At 43.8% G+C, this 17534-nt stretch overlaps 2 protein-coding genes across 7 annotated transcripts; both read right to left on the bottom strand.

The window, feature by feature from the left end:
• Positions 1 to 1258: 1258 nt before the first annotated feature.
• PNLDC1 (PARN like ribonuclease domain containing exonuclease 1) lies at positions 1259 to 14559 on the bottom strand. Of its 6 annotated transcripts, none has more exons than XM_035538860.2 (19): positions 14279 to 14559; positions 13626 to 13683; positions 13421 to 13494; positions 12454 to 12487; positions 12182 to 12305; positions 11433 to 11521; positions 10828 to 10928; positions 9391 to 9470; positions 8217 to 8354; positions 7213 to 7282; positions 6871 to 6956; positions 6620 to 6675; positions 5295 to 5362; positions 4480 to 4533; positions 4219 to 4261; positions 3568 to 3673; positions 2233 to 2408; positions 1984 to 2082; positions 1259 to 1429 (listed from the first exon to the last, which is right to left on the bottom strand). In XM_035538860.2, the coding sequence occupies exons 1-19, from the start codon at positions 14352 to 14354 to the stop codon at positions 1360 to 1362; spliced, it is 1602 nt and encodes a 533-aa protein (XP_035394753.1). In that variant the 5' UTR covers positions 14355 to 14559; the 3' UTR covers positions 1259 to 1359. The 6 variants fall into 6 exon arrangements, 5 of the variants coding, with proteins under 5 accessions (XP_035394753.1, XP_035394757.1, XP_035394754.1 ...); XM_035538864.2 differs by having other exon boundaries at positions 2233 to 2336; XM_035538861.2 differs by having other exon boundaries at positions 5295 to 5359.
• A 378-nt stretch (positions 14560 to 14937) lies between these two features.
• On the bottom strand, positions 14938 to 17255 carry MRPL18 (mitochondrial ribosomal protein L18). Its single transcript, XM_035538859.2, has 4 exons — positions 17049 to 17255; positions 16454 to 16634; positions 15398 to 15632; positions 14938 to 15146 (listed from the first exon to the last, which is right to left on the bottom strand). The coding sequence occupies exons 1-4, from the start codon at positions 17110 to 17112 to the stop codon at positions 15075 to 15077; spliced, it is 552 nt and encodes a 183-aa protein (XP_035394752.1). The 5' UTR covers positions 17113 to 17255; the 3' UTR covers positions 14938 to 15074.
• Positions 17256 to 17534: the final 279 nt, after the last annotated feature.

The raw sequence follows: 17534 nt of genomic DNA, 5'->3' as shown, positions 1-17534 counted from the left end.
CATGTCCTAGCTCACATCCCAAGAAGTGTTTTTATAGGAAAATGAATGGTACTGCTTGTCACTCTTAGTGAAAACTTTCCCCAATCTACACAACACAGAGTGCCTGCACATGAGGTCTGTAGTGATGTTAGAAGACAAAAAAAAAAAAAAACACCTTACTTGCACTGGTATTTAAAGGAACATTGACATTGTGACAGAAAACCCCATCACTGAAGGGTTACAAAACACTGTAGGGGTTAACACTGAAGGGGTTACAAAAAAAAAACCCTCAGCTTCTATGCAGACAAATAACTGACTTATCTTATGAAATGAGAGGTGCAAACCACAAGCTGTGCAGAACTCACGAACCACATCTGAAGATACAATGCCCTACAGACCAGCAACGCAGCTAACCGTTAGCAGCAGTGTGCACGTGATCTTCACACACACTGCAATACTGCGTTGTTGCTTTACGGTCCTCTGCAGCAATTCCCATTTTAGAGTAAAATAAAGGCAGATTCTACATATTATATGACCATGAGCCCCATTAAATTATATGGTGAGTGATGAAATCTAGGGACCATTATTTGGAAATCATGGATGGGCAGATTGTTTTTAAGAAGGTCATTTGTAAGAAAGATTTCTGAAGATGGCAGTCCCTGGACTGACAAATACTCTAGCTATATCATAGAAACTGATCTCAGTTTCTCAGAGTGCATGTCTCATCATATTTTTGGATAAAGGAGCACACACATGCTGTGCACTAGAAGCGAATACAAATATATGCCAACTCACCTGACCTGTGTATGTTCTACAAAATGCAAGCTGACAAATTCCACTCATCTGCAACTATCTTCAGCTCCACTACCACTGAAATGCACAACACTCACAACACTGCAAATTATTTTCCATTCCCCATAATCCCTTATGAGCCTCAAGAGTGGTTTCTCCATCAGCTCTGCCCATTTTCGTTTGGTAAACAGTGACATTTCCCCTGCTTTACAATTGATGTCAAAAATAGTCTCTTTCATTTCATAACTTGCACAACTTCAGCACAAATGTGTTTTATGCAGCAACATAAGCACTGAGAACAAACTGGGGTTATGAATAGCTGTGAAGAACCAATAGAAGATCAAAGTAAATTAGTCATCAAAAGAACCACCTCTCTCTTCAAGAGGGGGCTATGCTTTGAACAGATTACAAAATAACACAAACCAGAAACCAATACATCCCCTTCAAAAGCTCATTTCTAAGAAATAGACTTTAAAAACTATTTTTTTTCATACTTTATTGAATGAAGTGAAAATGAAACAAAACAGAACATAAACGTTCAAAAAAAAATCAGCGTTCCTCATGTCTCATCTGAGAGAGATTCGTTTACTATGAACAGCAAGGAGGTCCTCCGAGTACAAAGGCCAAGAGAGACCACAGTGCCACAATACCAGAGACTCTAAAGGACAAGAATGATAAAGCATTGTAAATAGATTACATTTAGGGCATGATTTTGCTCTTATTAAAAACTGAGATTCTTTTTCTAACTGTGTCAGGCCAGAAATTCACCATTCATGAGCACTGCTGCCACTCCTTCCAGAGGGATGCATTTTGAATCTGGAATTCTCTCCTGCTACTGAGCTTTCAACTCTGCTCCAGAAAAACCCACAGCCCTCCCACACCTGGGAGACTCTGCCTCTCTCTCCTCAAGCTTATTAGAGCTAGCACTGCAGCTCATTAAGGTAATCCTCTGTCTGCTATGATAGCACATGATTTTGTGCTCTCCATGGGGAAATGTTCTCTGGTTAATCAAGATCAAGTTTAAAGTCCTGCTGCCCAGGGATGGAAGATCACAAGCAATCCAGCGGTCAGCATGGGAACCTCCTTCTCAACTCCTTGATCTTGAGAAGGACATTGAGAAAGAGCAGCACACTGCTTCTGTGACAGGGCCTGGACACTATGAACAGAATCTTTCCCTCCCTCCTCCCCATTCATGTGATTTTTGTAACTCACTGCAACAAGCAGTTCACATGCGGAGAGTGCCTCCAGTGGCGATAGACAGAGATCTGCAGATTAGGGTGGTGTTTATAATCGCGTAGAACAAGCCTGACGCTGTAATGAAAGCAGATGTCATTAACCATGACTTGCAGGCTGCTTACAGCATCCCACAGATCAGGACAGAAATCTCTTTATCTAAGAGTTGTCATAACAGAGAGAGAAGGGGATCAAGGGACAGAAAGATAGGATTTTCCAGTCACTTACTGCTTAAATTTATTGGAGAGCAAAATGAACTGGTTCCCTGATAGCCTTCTGACATCAAAGCGACAAAGAGGTTTTAACTCCTGGTAAATCTGCCTTTCATTCATCTGTGGCCAGCCTCGGACATGGACAACCAAGAGAGGGGGATGTTGGCTGGGAACATCTTCCCCAGAAAAATTCTGGAAAATATGCAATACTGAGACATATCCGGGTTCACAAATAGTACAGAACTATAGAACTACAACAGAATCAGAAAACATGCAAAACATGACAAAAAAATAGGACAGTGTACCGCACAACTGTTGGTGCAAGGTTATTTTTCTTTTGTCCCAGGATTTTTCTAAACATGAATCATAAAGGCAAACTATTGCCACATAGAAAAACAGAGAAACAGCAAGCTCTCTTACAGAGCACAGAGAGTTAGGACAGTGTAAAGTGACTAATGCCATCCTATAAAATAACAATATTAATACACTGAGGCGGGAAAACTGTTTGGTGGGAAGGGGCCTGGGGGTACTGGTTGACAGCCATCTGAACATGAGCCAGCAGTGTGCTCAGGTAGCCAAGAAAGCCAACACCATCCTGGCTTGTATTTAGTGTGGGCAGCAGGACTAGGGAAGTGACTATCCTCGTGTACTTGGCTCTGGTGAGGCCATACCTTGAGTATGGTGTTCAGTTTTGGGCCCCTCGCTACAAGAAGGACATCGAGGAGCACATCCAAAGCAGCACAAAGCTGATGTAAGATCTAGAGAACAGGGCTCACAAGGAGCAGCTGAGGGAGCTGGGCTTATTTAGCCTACAGAAAAGGAGGCTCAAGGAAACCTTATGCTCTACAACTACCTCAAAGTAGTTGTAGCAAGGTGGGGGTTAGTCTTTTCTCCCAGACAACAAGTGATGAAACAAGAGGAAAAGGTCTCAAGTTGCACCAGGGAAGGTTAAGGTTGGATATATTAAGAAAAATTTCTTCACTGAAAGGGTTGTGATGCATTGCGACAGGCTGCCCAGGGAAGTGGTTGAGTCAGCAACCCCTGGAGGTATTCAGAAGACGTGTAGATGTGGACATGGCTTGGTGGTAAACTTGGCAGTGCTAAGTTAATAGTTAGACTTGATAACCTTAGAGGTCTTTTCCAACCAAAATGGCTCTATGATTCTATTTCATGAGGCAGAATTTCAACTCATTTGCCATTTTGAAAGGTCATTTGTGTCACTTGCATGGAGACAGCTTCTGTCAAGGTGGGCTCAGCCACTGATGGATTTTTGTCCTCTAATGAAGCCATCAGCTAGGCTACTGACCTACATACCCCACAAAGTGGTTACAGACCTGCAATTCATACGCACAATGCTTGAGGCACCACCTCGGATGAAATTCACCTTGTTCAGGTACTCGGCTAACACAGTGAGATATTGAGAGAAAGAAGGGTCAGCCTCCACTGTATCACTACATCTGAAAACAAAAAGGAACAATGTTTTGTCTCTCCAGGACTGCAGTGCCACACAAGATCTCTGGAACACAGAACCCCCAAACTAGTGAGGGAAGAGGTATATCAAGGCTTGGTTTCTGCAGAATATACCAAAAAACTGCAAGCAGGGGGAAGGGATTTGAATAGAAACTTAACTGGCTGAAAGTCACTGAATCACACAGATTTCAAAAATGGAAAGTAATGGAAAATGATTTGACCCTTACCCAAGTGAACTGAACTTGAGAGAGCTTGTTCAAGGATAAAGGATTCACTATGCCATTTCCCAACCCCTGAGCCATCTCATGGCCCCTGATTACATTTTCAAAATGTCAGCTTTGACATAAATCTACTACTTTCAGATTTATAAAATAACCATCTAATTAGAACAGTGATTTTTTCAATAACACTTTCTCTTATCCAAAAGGAAGGTCTGACTGAAAACCAAGAAGTCAGCCAGAGCAAACTCAGGACTGTTTTCTGTAAGACTCATCTGTGTAACAAGATTTTTGATAAACATTTAACCACTCACTTTGTCACTCTGCGTAATAGCAAATGAGCTGACTTCAGAAGAACTAGAAGGAGAAACAATGATACTTTAGAACAAAAATATAGAAACATAACTAAATAAATGGAACCATGGAAAGTAAAAAAAACTCACCGAAGTGCAGGTAAGTTACTAAGAACAAGACTGTGTATAAACAAATATTACTTAGCATGAAGTAAACAGAGCAGGAAATGGATTGCCAAGCCCCAACAAAAATGTTCAAGAAGCGTTTGAGAAGCATTTTACCTGAACCACAGAGAAATGCATCATAGCCTGCTTCATGAGGAGATTTCTTCTCAGCTGTAAGTGTCCAACAAAATCAAAAAGAAGTAAAAACCTGCAGCACACTGTGGAAACTGCTCGGCCACAGAATCCTTTTTTTTTCCCCATCCCTCAGCAGTTTCCTTCCTTCCCTTAACGCCTTTACACCCGACCGCACGTCCACAATCCTACGAGGCATTTTAAAATGTAACCAACAGAAAGGCAGCAGTTACACCAACAGCTGAAGAGCTTAGTAAGATGCACATAAAAAATAAAATGAACATTCATGAAAACCTAAAACAAATTGTGTTTTATGCTACTGACGGCATGAGAACCGCTTCAAAACACAGGAGGCCATGGGCTGCAGGACACCAGGAGAGGTGTGAAAGTTCTGTGAGTCACCTAGCTTAGCTGTTTTCTGGGACCTCCCTGCCACTAGCTCCCTCTACTTCGCCTTCTGGGATTGCTGCTTCCTACCTTCCCTTGCCCAAGGGCTGTTGACTCTTCACTGCACCAAGTTGGGCTCAGTTCAGCCCATCTGAGTGTAAATGCCATTTGTGCTAGCAGCTCGGTGTAAACCTCTGCGTCCTGCCCTGCGTTACCCCCGGCAGCTACCAGGGAGGAGCAGAGCATCTAACTTTCTGTGAGCCCAGGCCTTGGGCCAGAACAGACACGCAACAGAAGCCCTGTGTAAATTCAGCAGTCCTACCAACATTCACTCATGCTTTGCACATGGACATCCACGTGATAAAACAAAACCCTTAAGCTACCCAACTTTGAAGACGTGCTTAAAAACATACCGTATCGTGAACAGTCACTTGCAAGAGCAATCACTGGGCCCGTTGGATCCATGGGGTTTAGGTTGCTGCTGAAGACAAATGGATGCGTGAGATTTTTGTCCTTCCTCGGTATGTTAGAGACAAGACCAGTTATATGCCACGCTTTCCTGTTCTCTAGAGACCTGTGGCTTCATTTTAGAAAAAGCTATTGAAGACTTTAAAAGGAACTTTGGTAGTATCCTATTAAACAGTGAGATTCTTTGCTGAACTCTTAACAGTTTTCCTGAAAACTAACTCCTAAATACTACCTCAGTCTCCTCCCCCAGCCAAAACTTCTAAGCAGCAAATCTGCTCTAATTGCAAATAAAAATGCAAATTAAACTAAAAGTCAATGTACAACTTCAAGGAGAGAAGTTGTTTAGATGGCTCTCTCTGAACGCTATTTGAATGGGGGACTCAGGGGGATAGATTAAACAGATACCCATGGAATGATTGAAATAAAAAGAACAAAAAAGCATCAAAACTCTGAGAATCTGCAGTCTGAAAATGCTACAAAACAAGGAACAGTACTGTTTTTATAAGCTCTAATTTGGCATCTACTTCTTGGGAGTAGGGGTGAGGGGGAAGAGGAAGTTTTGCTTTTCTTACTAAGTGTTTTAATACACATGCACAAACAATTTATCCAAAGAACAAGTGTAAAAGAGAGAAGTCTTCTACCACATCATGGTTAAGCTCATGAAATAGGGTATCTATCGATGCTCCACTTGATCACTGTGTTTAATTACTGCTTTGGGCTCAGTGCTAAGAACAGCTCTTTCCTGGGAGCTAGCATTTGAAATTAGGGTATGTTTTCACTGAGAACTTAAACTCATTCATAACATACATAAACTCATTCATCAACCCACAACATAAACTCATTCATTTCATAACATGCCATACAGAACACACAAATGTAGAATTGTGTGTAAGGCTATCTGCAAGCCAACCTTGAGACCAATAAAATGAAGGTGGAAAGCTCCTATGAAGCTCTGTAGCCCTGCCTGATATTCAGGAATGTAGGCAGCACTACAACCACATAACTAACATGAAACATTTCAGTTACACGATATAGACTAGATTTTATGGACTCTAGGCCCATAAAGCTCTGATATGAGAACTGACTTTTAGGACAAATACTTCACTCCACAATAACTGTATAAGAAAGATGAGAAAATCTTTGGCTCTTAAATTTAAAAAGACAAGAAACCATCTGGAAAATATCTGGGAAAAGGGAAATAACGAATATACAAAGTATCTTTCCCAAGAAAACAAAGCCATTGCAGAAGCTTCTATAGCCCACCACTGACCTGCACAAAACCTCATACACCTCCAAAAGAGTAGATACTCGAGGAAACTGATAATTCTGTAACAGAAGAACGCATTAGAAAACCGCATGAGCTCATTTAGTGGTACTGCTGATTCATTAAATGTGATCTCAGATCAGAGTGTCTCATGGACTGGTCACAGTTCTGTAACCACAGTGCACTCAGGAAAGGTGTTTTCTCTTCTGGGTGAAAGACAAGCTTTAACGCCACACAGAAGCACCTTTGCATCCTACCTTCCAGATGGATTTTGTTACGGTCTTGGTGTCTATGAGGACAGGGAACAGGTTGTGAATATTTCTTTTAAACTCCTCATAGCTTTCTGAAAGCAAAACGCATGGATAAAAACATTATGAAACTGAGGAAAAGCCAATGGTATTTCACCTGAATAAGAAAGGGAGGTGCAGTCAGAGGAACGATGCCCTGCTCCAGCAGTTGGAGTGCAGAAGAGGTGACTAGCACCAAGCACTGCAGGTGGCTGGGGCGGTGAATGCCCACTGTGCTAACCCTCCCATCCCTGCTGCAAAGGCAGCTGCCTGCGGCACAGACATAGGGACAGCAGATACGTACAGCATTACCTGGAAGGGGTTTGTAGAACTTGTCATGAAGATGACAGAGGTCCACGAACATGTTATGTCCCACCAGCGGCTATTGGAAGAACGTAAGCATAACAGCCTGTTGGAGCACATTTCTGCATAAGGACTCAGATGTAACCCACCTCAGACCTGCTCAACAGCTCTAACTCTTTCCTCCCACAGACAGCATCCACACGCACTCATACAGAAGTCGTTCAGGTTGCAAAGGTCATAGAAGGACTTGTGCTTTCAGGAAATCAGACTTGTGGACTTTCTGAACAGGGTATTTTTCAGTAGTATCCTATTTTGAATAGATCTAAGAAACTATGGGCTAGATTCTCAGTTCAGGTGAACAGTGCTAGCATCTTTCAGTGATCGCATTTGTAGGCCCACCCAGAAGGGGAACGACAGTTTTCAGGCCTAAACTCTTCTGAGGCTGAAATTCATTCAATAATCATCTGCATACAGAACATAAGAATTGCCACATACAATCACACCGACAGCCTATGTGGCCCAATAAATGCGTCTGCCACATGCTGAAAAGCACAGTATCTTGCCCCAACGGCAAGAATCTGCTCAGCTTTCTTCGATGGTGACTCATGCTGTGTAATGCAAGGATTTTCAGCATTGCAGACTCCTGCCTTTTCTCAAGTAGTTTAAGAAATACATTGCAGAATGGTTTCTGACTCACTCTCCCCAGTCTCATTTGGTCTGCAGGATTAACAGAAGAGTAACACATGGAAATCCAGCATTGGGATCAATAATTCTGAGTATGCTTTGAGAGAGGAACCTGGTCAGTAAGATCATGTTATGTTTAACACGCATTTTTTCTAACCGTGACTGCAATCTAAGAATTCATCTCAGTTTTCCTGACAGCTAAACAGGATTATCACACTGAATGAGCTGAGTCACTCAACACAAACTACTTCTTTATCTTTTATCTCTACATCCAGTGTAGTAAATTAAAAAAAAAGATGAAAAATTAGAGTAGAGACTAGGCTTTTTACCTTTTTAGCTTTAACAAGTATCTGGAAAAGGTTGGTAAAGCCCCGGGCAGACATGAGAATCAGCTCCTTCCGGCAGTAGTCATAAGAAGAGTTTTCCAGAAGCCAACGCTGTTGCAGACTCACTTTTTTCACCACCACCTGAAAAGAATAGATATTGGATACCTCAGCCTCCCACACTAGCTGTATGTGCATTGCTTATTGGGGTTCAGTAATGCTGAGGACTTGTGTTCAGCTTCTAGGCTATGAGGGACAGAGAAATAGCATGTTCCTGGGACCTCAAAACGGCCTTGCTTCTCTTCCCTACTGAGATCAGTGCTCCAGTAATAAAAAAAAAAAAAAGTCCTGTTCTAATGGTGTCTTATTAATGCTTCTCTTTTTAACAGAGTGGTTCCTACCACAGATACTTTGGACCACAAATAAACATAATTCAATTTAATTTTATGCCAATATCGTAAGTTCGAGGCACTGAAAAACTGAAAAAAAGAGAGCAATCACACAAACTGAATCCTCAAAGGCTGTGCTTCAGGTGAGTGGGATGAGTAAATCTGTCACTCTGTTGACACTTGTTATCAAGCCAAAAGAGTACCAATGTAAAAAAAAAAAAGACTTCTGTAATCTATGTCTAAACAACTGACTGTTAAGACTCATGCCATGTTTTGAGGAGTCCACAGCCTTATGCTTAATTCAGAAAATACTGCACCAAATATAAAAAAAAAAAGATGAAAAAGGCATACCCTACTAAAACAAGCCATATTAAGAGTGAAAGTATTCAAAGCAACTATATGGCAAAAGGTCAGCAAAGGAAAAAAAACACCACTAAAAAAGGCTAAAAACTGCACATTCCTGTGAAGGTATAGAAAGAGCGATCTATCAAAGTCTAAAGACAGGAAGAAAGTCCCTGCAGAGCCCCTCCAAGGACAAACACTTCCAGTTCAACGTATTTTGTGGCTACAGGTGAAATAAAAACCAAAGTTATTCAATTTTGTAATATCCCAAGGAAAGAGATCCAGAATCAACACTGCCCAGAACATTCTTTTTTTGTTTGTTTTTGTTTTCTCCTCCTGGACCCTTATTATGAAAAGTACAAGCAACATTTTGGTGCCTCTATGAGAATGCCAGTTCTATCTATCTAGATAGAAACCCTCTTTTCAAAAGGTCCAAGTTTCCAGCTCACCTCACTGTCTTCAAGAGGCTGCGTCCAAACATTTTGGAGAGCTTGTCTCAGAACCAGCTGAACTTCAAGCATCTGAGAGCCTAAGGCAGAAAAGAAATAGCAAAATCTTCAGAGGTGCAGAGAAGCCTATTTGGAAAACACTTCTTTTCTAGACAGAAGGACTGACCAGATGTTTCTCCTCCAGTGTACAAAAAATAGTCCTGAATATATGATTTTGGTACATTCCTGTTCACATGATGACAGCAAAAAAAAAGTCACAGTGAGAATTTCAGTCAAATAAGCCTTTGTGAGGACATAGAGGAAAGCAGAAGACCAACTGAAAACAAGAAGAGGGAGGAAGGTAACCATGAGCACTCTGAAAAAGACCATCTGTGTTTGTGAAAGGTGTCAGAGCAACACACACTCAGAAGCCAAGCACAGATGAGAGGTAGCTGATAACGAATTAACCTCTGTCATTTTACAAACAGCATACTAAAAGACCCTTTAATCAGTCTCAGTGCTTAAATAAATCTTTTTATTCAGTCACTGGTGCTTGCTGTTGCCAGATCCTATTGAAGTTTCATTATCGTATCTACTACAGCAGTTGTAGTAGATATGAAACTGAGCACACTCCCTACCCTCTGTATTTCACACTTTTGGACTGAGGGGAAAAATAACAAAAGTATCAACAGACAAAGCCTTAAATACTTTCAGTCCTTCCTAACCTTTTCCTGTGTTTCACCCCGCGACCTAGAGGATTAAGGTTTGGTCTTCATGAACAAACTACAAATTAGCCTCTGCTACAATTCCATGTACTTCTGCTCCCCCAGAATAGCACAGAGACTTCTCAGCTCTGCTACTGTGCCTCCTAAAAGCTAACCCAGGCTGCAAGTGGCCTCTTATCACCACTGACATTATTTCTTCCTGTGGCTCCATGTGCTTGTTACTGCACAAGGGAGGCAACAAACTCTGGAAGGAGACGCACCTTTCCCTTCTCTGAGGGGAAGGAAACACCACAAAACAACAAAAAACAAACAAACAACAAAAAAAAATCACCCAGGGCTGAAAACAAGTCCATTGCAAACAAGTCCAAAGTTCTCCTGATTCAGATCAACTACAAATTCTCCAGTTGCTACTCTGAAGAAGCACAAAATAGAAGCCAATTACCACAAAGCAAGCTCTCCTCATCCCAGCACCCAGACATCACCTTCACCACAGAAAGACCCAATGCCACAAGAGTGCAGAAAAGCAGAGCTCAGAGATGAATTCCTGACAAGAATGGGGGCACAGACAGAGGCAAAGGGCTGTAAAGGCAGGATGGGCACGTGTGCTTTCATTCTCAAGAGACTTGTTTAAGAGAACAGGCAGCAAAGGACACAAGCAGCCCCAGATGTTCATGAGAAGTGATGAAGCCACTCAGAGCCCGCAGGTACCTAAGGGAGGCACCCTGTTTCATACCGCTCAGGTCCTTCAGAATCATAGTCTCCCCTTCCTCTGCTGCTACTATCCAACAGGTCACTTCATCAATAGCCTTCTTCATCACATCCCTGTCCACAGCACTAAAGCAGGATCAGAGAGAAAGAGGGAGAGAAATTATTTTTTGTTCGTTTTATAGATGAGACTCATGCCTTGCTGTAGGAATGCGGAAGCATTTCCCAAATATGCACCTCTCCAAATTGTGCCGTGATCTTTTCTATCTAAACATCAAGAAACACGCTTCTGTACCGTGTGGGTGACTGAGCACAGGTTGCCCGGAGAGATTGTGGGGTCTCCCTCCTTGGAGACCCTCAAAAGACACCTGGACATGGGCCTGGGCAAGCAGCTTTGGGTGGCCCTGCTTGCGGAGGGGGTTGGACCAGGTGGCCCCCAGAGGCCCCTGCCAAACTCAGCCAGTCCATGGTTCTGTGATCTCAGTCCTCCTCTGGGCAGACCACAGCATGCAGGAAGAGCTGGCAGTGAGGCATTCAGATCAACACATTTTACTGATTTACAAAACATGATCTGGGTGAAGGTGAGCTGTCAACAGCATCAGTACAGGAGCCACCTCTCTGGATAAGGCTCACCTGCAGACTCTCCAGCTACCCTCTGAGAGACGCTGGTTAAGGCTCTTCTCCTGTAACTCGTTCATGTACGGGATTCCATCTTTCAGGAACTGAAGGGGAAAAAATTGCTTACTTACTCTCCCCTGGGCTTTCTTGCACCAAATTAAAGAATAGCAGGTTAGCCAGTTCCAAAACTGGCATGTATTTAGGAAATGCTGGTGTTTCTCGTTCTCAAAATATCTTCTCCAAAAATACCAACTGTAGGTAATCCAAGATCTATTTGTACATAAAGGAAGACGCTTTTTTTGCTCTGCTTTTACCTTTCCTTTACTGAGATACTTCAAATGTCAAGATACCAACATATGATGCGACCTATCCAAAATTGCTAAACAGTGCTCTTATGTAACAACAGTCTCAGTTTTATGGGAAGCGTGGCAATGCATAAGATACAGGTAAACTGAGACTTCCCCACCTTCGTGGCAAGTAAAAACTCCCACTGGGGTCTGTTTAGTGACTTCTAAGCTCAACAGAGTAGTGTTTTCATCTATGGGAATCTGTCTTAGGCTGACAAAGATGTGGATATTGCCTCTCAGGCGCTTCAGAAAATCAGTGCTCACACTCCCTGTTGATAATGAACCACACAATGGATTCATACATCAGGAAGAAGCTGCCTACCCCAAGAACGTATCGTTTAGGGATATTAATCATAGTTTCTCCTAGAATTGCACAAACCTCCTCTGTTCTAGATTCCTGGCATAGAGACTACATACCTTATTAAAGTCAAAGCCATAATGAGACAGGAATTGAATGCTAGATGCAGAGAGGGTGAATTCAACATCCGTAACTCCCAATGTTGAGGGAAAGAGAAAAAAGTTGTATGAATGCACCACATACCTACAACGAAAAGAAAAGTCTCTCTAGAAGATGATTACAAGAAATGACACAGCCCTTCCCAAGAGATTTCTGCATAAAAGCTCAACCGTGCTGTCTACATTTTAACAGAAAAGCACAAGTCTATGTGGAAAGGATGCTTTTTACTTACTTGTTTGAATCTTCTTTTGAGAATATTGCCAGCCCTGCAAGAGAGGGAGACCTGAATTGAAATGGTGATGTTGAGCTCATGTCTACAAATACCATGAAAATGAAATCAGTGATGTGAGGATCCCTGAAGGAGTGCATGTTTCTCATTCACTAACACCACACTGCAATCTTTACAGAAACTGTCAGGCCACCCTCCAGCTCCTTGACATCCCTAAAAGCTCTTCACTGTTCAGTTAAGCAAGAAGTCAGGTCTGGTTAAGCAGTAAAGAGCCTGAGCGAGGGGTGAGAAGAGGGGAGTCAGTGACAAAAGTCTCCAACTATGCACACGTAGGCCAGTGGGTCCAGCTACACTACAAAAGCACATGGAAGGAGCTGGGTATTTAGGTCCTCATTTTCCTATTAATCCCTAAAAAGCACATTAAGATCTTACAAAGATAAAGGGTTTGAAGAAATTTAAAACACTTCTGGACTTCTGGAGTTTGGCTCTTGACCTTTAACTGGTTCTTAAGAAAACTATTAATAGCCCTCCACCACTACCCCCTTCTCTTGTTGACTTTTTTTTCCCTCCATTTTAGGAACATCAGAAATACCATCCTTTGTCTTTCTCTCTCATAGTCCCCTTACACATACATCATATCAACGACAGCCTTGTATAGAAGCTGCTATCACTTAGTTCTTGCTTGCACCCTTGGTTTTTATAGCTCTGTATTTTATCTGTAATTTTAAAATATGATAACTTTAGACCAATAAGAAGTATATGGCCCACCTGACTTTAAATTATTTACAATATTAACAAGCTAATAGCAGAAACATCAGAGAAAAACAAACAAACCAACCAACCTACCATTGCAAACAAATGGCTCTGTAAACAGAATTCAAACGTAGGGCTTCAAGGGCTCACCAGCCAGCAAGAGGCCAGTTACAAGGTGGACCTCAGGAGACCACGCTCTCTGTTGAGCAGCACTTACCGAGCTGGGTGACTGTGAAGCGCTGAACGCTCTGCCTGACCTTCAGGTACCGCTCGGCGGGGGAATCAAAGAGGCTATTAAAATAAAACCCAAAGCGCGGGGTGGGGGAAGGGGAACGAAAGTGAGAACTGTGGCGATGCACAAGTTGGCTTTCACAAAGCCTGAACAGCAATTCTTCCTCACGTTTAAAGTCCAGCAGCTTTACCTGGGCTGGTTATTTTGTGGGAAAGCTGAGTATAAGCCAGTGAACTCCATATCAAGGCCTGTTAGAGAGAGAAAGAATACCAAAACAAAGCAAAATGAACAAAATATGAAGCGTGCATTTCACCAGCACCTGGACAAGGATCTCCGAAGGACCTCTCTTCACCCCGACCTCTTTGTTAAACCCAACAGCAGGTTCAGAAGAAAAAATGGATCAACTGCTGCAAGAAGGAACCCTTTCCCTCCCTGACCAATTTCTCAAAACGAGCAAAGGGAAGCGCCCTTTCTGGGAGAAGCCTGCCTCACCGCTTGTATGTAACACAATAAATGAGAGCAGCATCCTTCACTCTCCTGTTTCCTCAGGGATCGTTACAAAGCAAAGGCTGTTTTAATGCCGCCCTCTACATATTCCCATTTTCCTTCCAGAAGTCTCCCAGGGCTCTCATTCTGAAAAGCACCCCCGCATCCCCACGGGGCTCACTCTCAGCAAGCACAAGCACACTTGCTCCACCTAGCTCCCCTCTCACGCTGCTCTGCAACAGCAGCCACAGCTCCTCTTTCCCACACCAGCGAAAGAGAGGCAAGCTTCGAGGGGGGGGCACAAGAGGGGCTGCGCCCAGCGGGGCGGGCCAGGCCCCCCGCAGCCCCGGAGCTCACCCAGGAAGGCGGCGCGGCGGACACGGTCCCGCAGGCCGGGCAGGAGCCGCCCGAAGCCCGCAGCCCCCACGTCCATCGCCCCCGGGACGCTCCGGGACACCGGGACCCAGCTCCGCTCCGCCCCGCTGCCCCAGCGCCTGCGCGCCGCCGGCCCCGGGGCTGAACGGGAAAGGGGAAACGGGCTGCGATATAAGGGGCGGGTCGCGACACCCGACACACCTGGGGGCCAGGGAGCCGACGGGATGAGAAGCAACGGGCATCTTACACCCTTACACCTAGGCCTAGGTAAGGGTTGCAAGAAAGCTGCAAAGACGAGTAAGGGGAATGCAAACTTCTCTGTTCTTTTTGTTGGTGGTGTTTTTTTTGTTTGTTTGTTTTTTTACCAAGTTTAGCATGTAACTCTGTTACTGTACTAAACGCTCACCTGATGCCTGTCTGCTAAATCAGGCTGACAGCATACAAGGACCAAATATTTAACATTTCCAGGGTTCAGGTTGAAACGACAAAAATGAAATATTGAAAATTTGTTCAGAAATTACTGAATTCCAAAATAAAATCTGGTATTTGAGTGACCAGCAGTAAGGTTGAACTATGAGAAGGGTTTATCCTAGCCTTAGAAGAAAGGTGTTGATAGTTGTGGAACCAAGAATATGACACACTTCTATCCATGTAAAAATGTTTTATTAGTAGATGCTACGGTCCAGCTTTTTCCATTTCTGGATCTTCATTGTGCCTGTACACACACCTAAAGAAGTGATTTTCTTTTCCTTGGAAAGTTTTCCCGATGATCTCCATTTTACAGATAAATTCTTCGTGGCTCTTGCAGAACAACACCACCCTCTTTCATAGCTTTTTCAAACTCTTGAATCTTGTTGGAAAGAGAGAGAGATGTGAATAAATACAGAGAAAAGCAGTCAGCACCAAAATATCCACGGTGGGTCAGAGGCTAACAGCCTCACTGAAGCATAATGCCATGAATTAGTGCTCGTCAGGGTTACCGTTTTGACTGTTGCAAGAAGATACAGTCAAGCCACATAAGAAAACTAATAGTGAGAATAGTAAATTAATGCTTAAAAAGGTAAAAAAAGGCAAAACAAGTATAAGGAGACGGGTACTTACCGAGTCACAATGACGTTCCCAGGGAATAACAGCTTTAAAGTTCACAAAGTTGATTCCCGCTTCCAAGCAGCGCTGCGCCATTACACGGCCAAGGTTTTTGCACGCTGTTACCCCCTTAGGACTGTACAGGTGTCTCTTTATAGCCCACTCTCGAGTAGAGGCAGACACTACGACATCTCCGTTACAGCGCTCAACAAAGGCCTCTACGTAATGCTGCGTCCGCTCCAGCCGTAATCTGGGTGAAGGAAAGAAGTGACAAGGGATATGACGTCCTTTCCAGCTCTACAAAGAGAACACGCTGAAATTCTTAAGTTACTAGTTTTATGAAATAAAATTGAATGCAATGGAACTATTAATATAATTTCTTAATATCGCTTTTTTATCTATTTTTTTCTTACTTCATTAAGACATAAAATAGGAACCATTTTACCAGTTAAACAGAGGGAAATTCCAAGAGTGACTTTTGAGCAATTACATGCCCAGCCTGACACTCCTACACACCACCATCACTCACACCGAAAACAAGCACTGTGCGCCTGTACAGGGTAGTACTGGTGATTGCGCAGGCAAACTGCTCCAGTCAAAAAATAACTTTAGGTTTGTCATATAGTCTTTTAAAGTCTAATGCTCTGATTTTGAAGCCCCAGCTTTAACTGTAGTTATTTTCCAGAAGATGTGTGCATTGTTTTCTTAAAACAACAACAAAAAACAAGCAAAAACCAAAAAAACTCCCACACACAACAGAGTCAAGTATCACAAGTAGAAAGCAATGCATGGCTGGCACAAGACTAGCAGAATCCTAAATTACACAGCAGTTGCTCAAGCAATGTTACTATCTTAACAACAGATGGAAAGATCCTTAAACATACGCTAACTTTCACGTGATGCTAACTTTCATGTAACTCACTGAACATAAAGGATCTGTTAACTGGGAAGGGGTCAACTGATTCAATAACCCAAAAAGTACATTTTGTAGAAATTTCACATGGTACTTTTTTTTTTTAAATTATTATTTGTTTTGGAGTCTTAATTCCTGCTAGTGACCTTCTGACTCACCTGTGCCAGAATTCACGCTTTGGCCATGTTGTCTTCCAGCCACGCTCCTTCCTAGCAAGTGCCAACTGCTCCAGGTTCCGAGGGTTCCTGTTAGTGAAGTCTGAGGCAACAACCTCATTTTCCCTTGTGTCTACTTCAGTCTCTGTTTTGAGACTTGCTGTAGCTGATGCAAAACGAAAACCTTGAGGAAAATTAACAAAAAATAGATATAGCACAAACAGTAGAACAAATACAATACAAAATGATGATCAGAGCTCAACCTCATTCTCCGACTTGTGGATTGTAAACTAAAAATTAAAGGTACATGACATTTCAAACATGTTTTAAGACCTATGCATTATAATACAAATTCAAGCATACCTACAACATCCCTACCGTTAAGGCTTTACAGAACACTGAAAGTGAACTGCACAAGAAACCAGGAACAGCACTCCCAAGTAAGTTGTAGGTGTTGATCCTGCCTAGCTAATTGCCAATTACGCTATCACCGATTTGGCATTAGGCTTGCAGCGCCCACAACCCGGGGCACGCCGCCCTAGGAGCGCCCCCCGTGGGGAAAGCCCGGCCTGACGAGGCGCAGAAGGGCCGAGCTTACCCGCCCCGTGTGCCCGGAGCCTGCCGGCTGGCAGCAGCAGGCAGCAGCGGCCGCTCAGCGCCATGGGGACGCAGTTCCCGCCGCGGCCTCGGGCAGCGCTCCGCTCCGCTCCGCTCCGCTCCCCTCCCCTCCGCTCAGGGGCGCCTGGGTGCCGCCATCTTGGGTGAGGCCGGCACCTGACTCCGGAAGCCCAAGGGAGCACTTCCGCCCGCACTTGGTGACGTCACGCGGAGCTGCACCTCCTCCTCAGCGGCTGCAAACCTGCCCCTGCCGGCAGCTGCTGCGAAGAGCCAGCGCGCATGCGCGAGCACCCCGCCCCTCCCCCCATCTTCTAGAACGTCCTAGAAGCCCCTCCGCCCCGCCCTCGGCCCGCCGCCTTTGTTCCACCGCGCGGCCCAATCGCGGCTCGAGGCTGCGCCGCGCCACGCCCTGCGATTGGGCAGCCGGGGCATGGCCCCGCCCCCCTGGCGAGAGGGCCCGCCCCCT

This window comes from Cygnus atratus, chromosome 3, assembly GCF_013377495.2.
Source record: "Cygnus atratus isolate AKBS03 ecotype Queensland, Australia chromosome 3, CAtr_DNAZoo_HiC_assembly, whole genome shotgun sequence".
NCBI classification, from domain to species: domain Eukaryota; kingdom Metazoa; phylum Chordata; class Aves; order Anseriformes; family Anatidae; genus Cygnus; species Cygnus atratus.
Note: the sequence above shows the minus strand (reverse complement) of the source record. Positions and strands in the feature narration are given on the sequence as shown.

Coding starts and splice junctions, on each gene's coding strand:
- PNLDC1 (XM_035538860.2), bottom strand. CDS start 14,354: ATGGACGTGGGGGCTGCGGGCTTCGGGCGGCTCCTGCCCGGCCTGCGG. Junction 13,684..14,278: donor CCGCCGCGCCGCCTTCCTGG/GTGAGCTCCGGG, acceptor TCTCTCTAACAG/GCCTTGATATGGAGTTCACT. Junction 9,471..10,827: donor GATTCTGAAGGACCTGAGCG/GTATGAAACAGG, acceptor TTTCTGCCTTAG/GCTCTCAGATGCTTGAAGTT.
- MRPL18 (XM_035538859.2), bottom strand. CDS start 17,112: ATGGCGCTGAGCGGCCGCTGCTGCCTGCTGCTGCCAGCCGGCAGGCTC. Junction 16,635..17,048: donor GCTCCGGGCACACGGGGCGG/GTAAGCTCGGCC, acceptor ATTTTCCTCAAG/GTTTTCGTTTTGCATCAGCT. Junction 15,633..16,453: donor AAGCGTGAATTCTGGCACAG/GTGAGTCAGAAG, acceptor TCCTTCACCCAG/ATTACGGCTGGAGCGGACGC.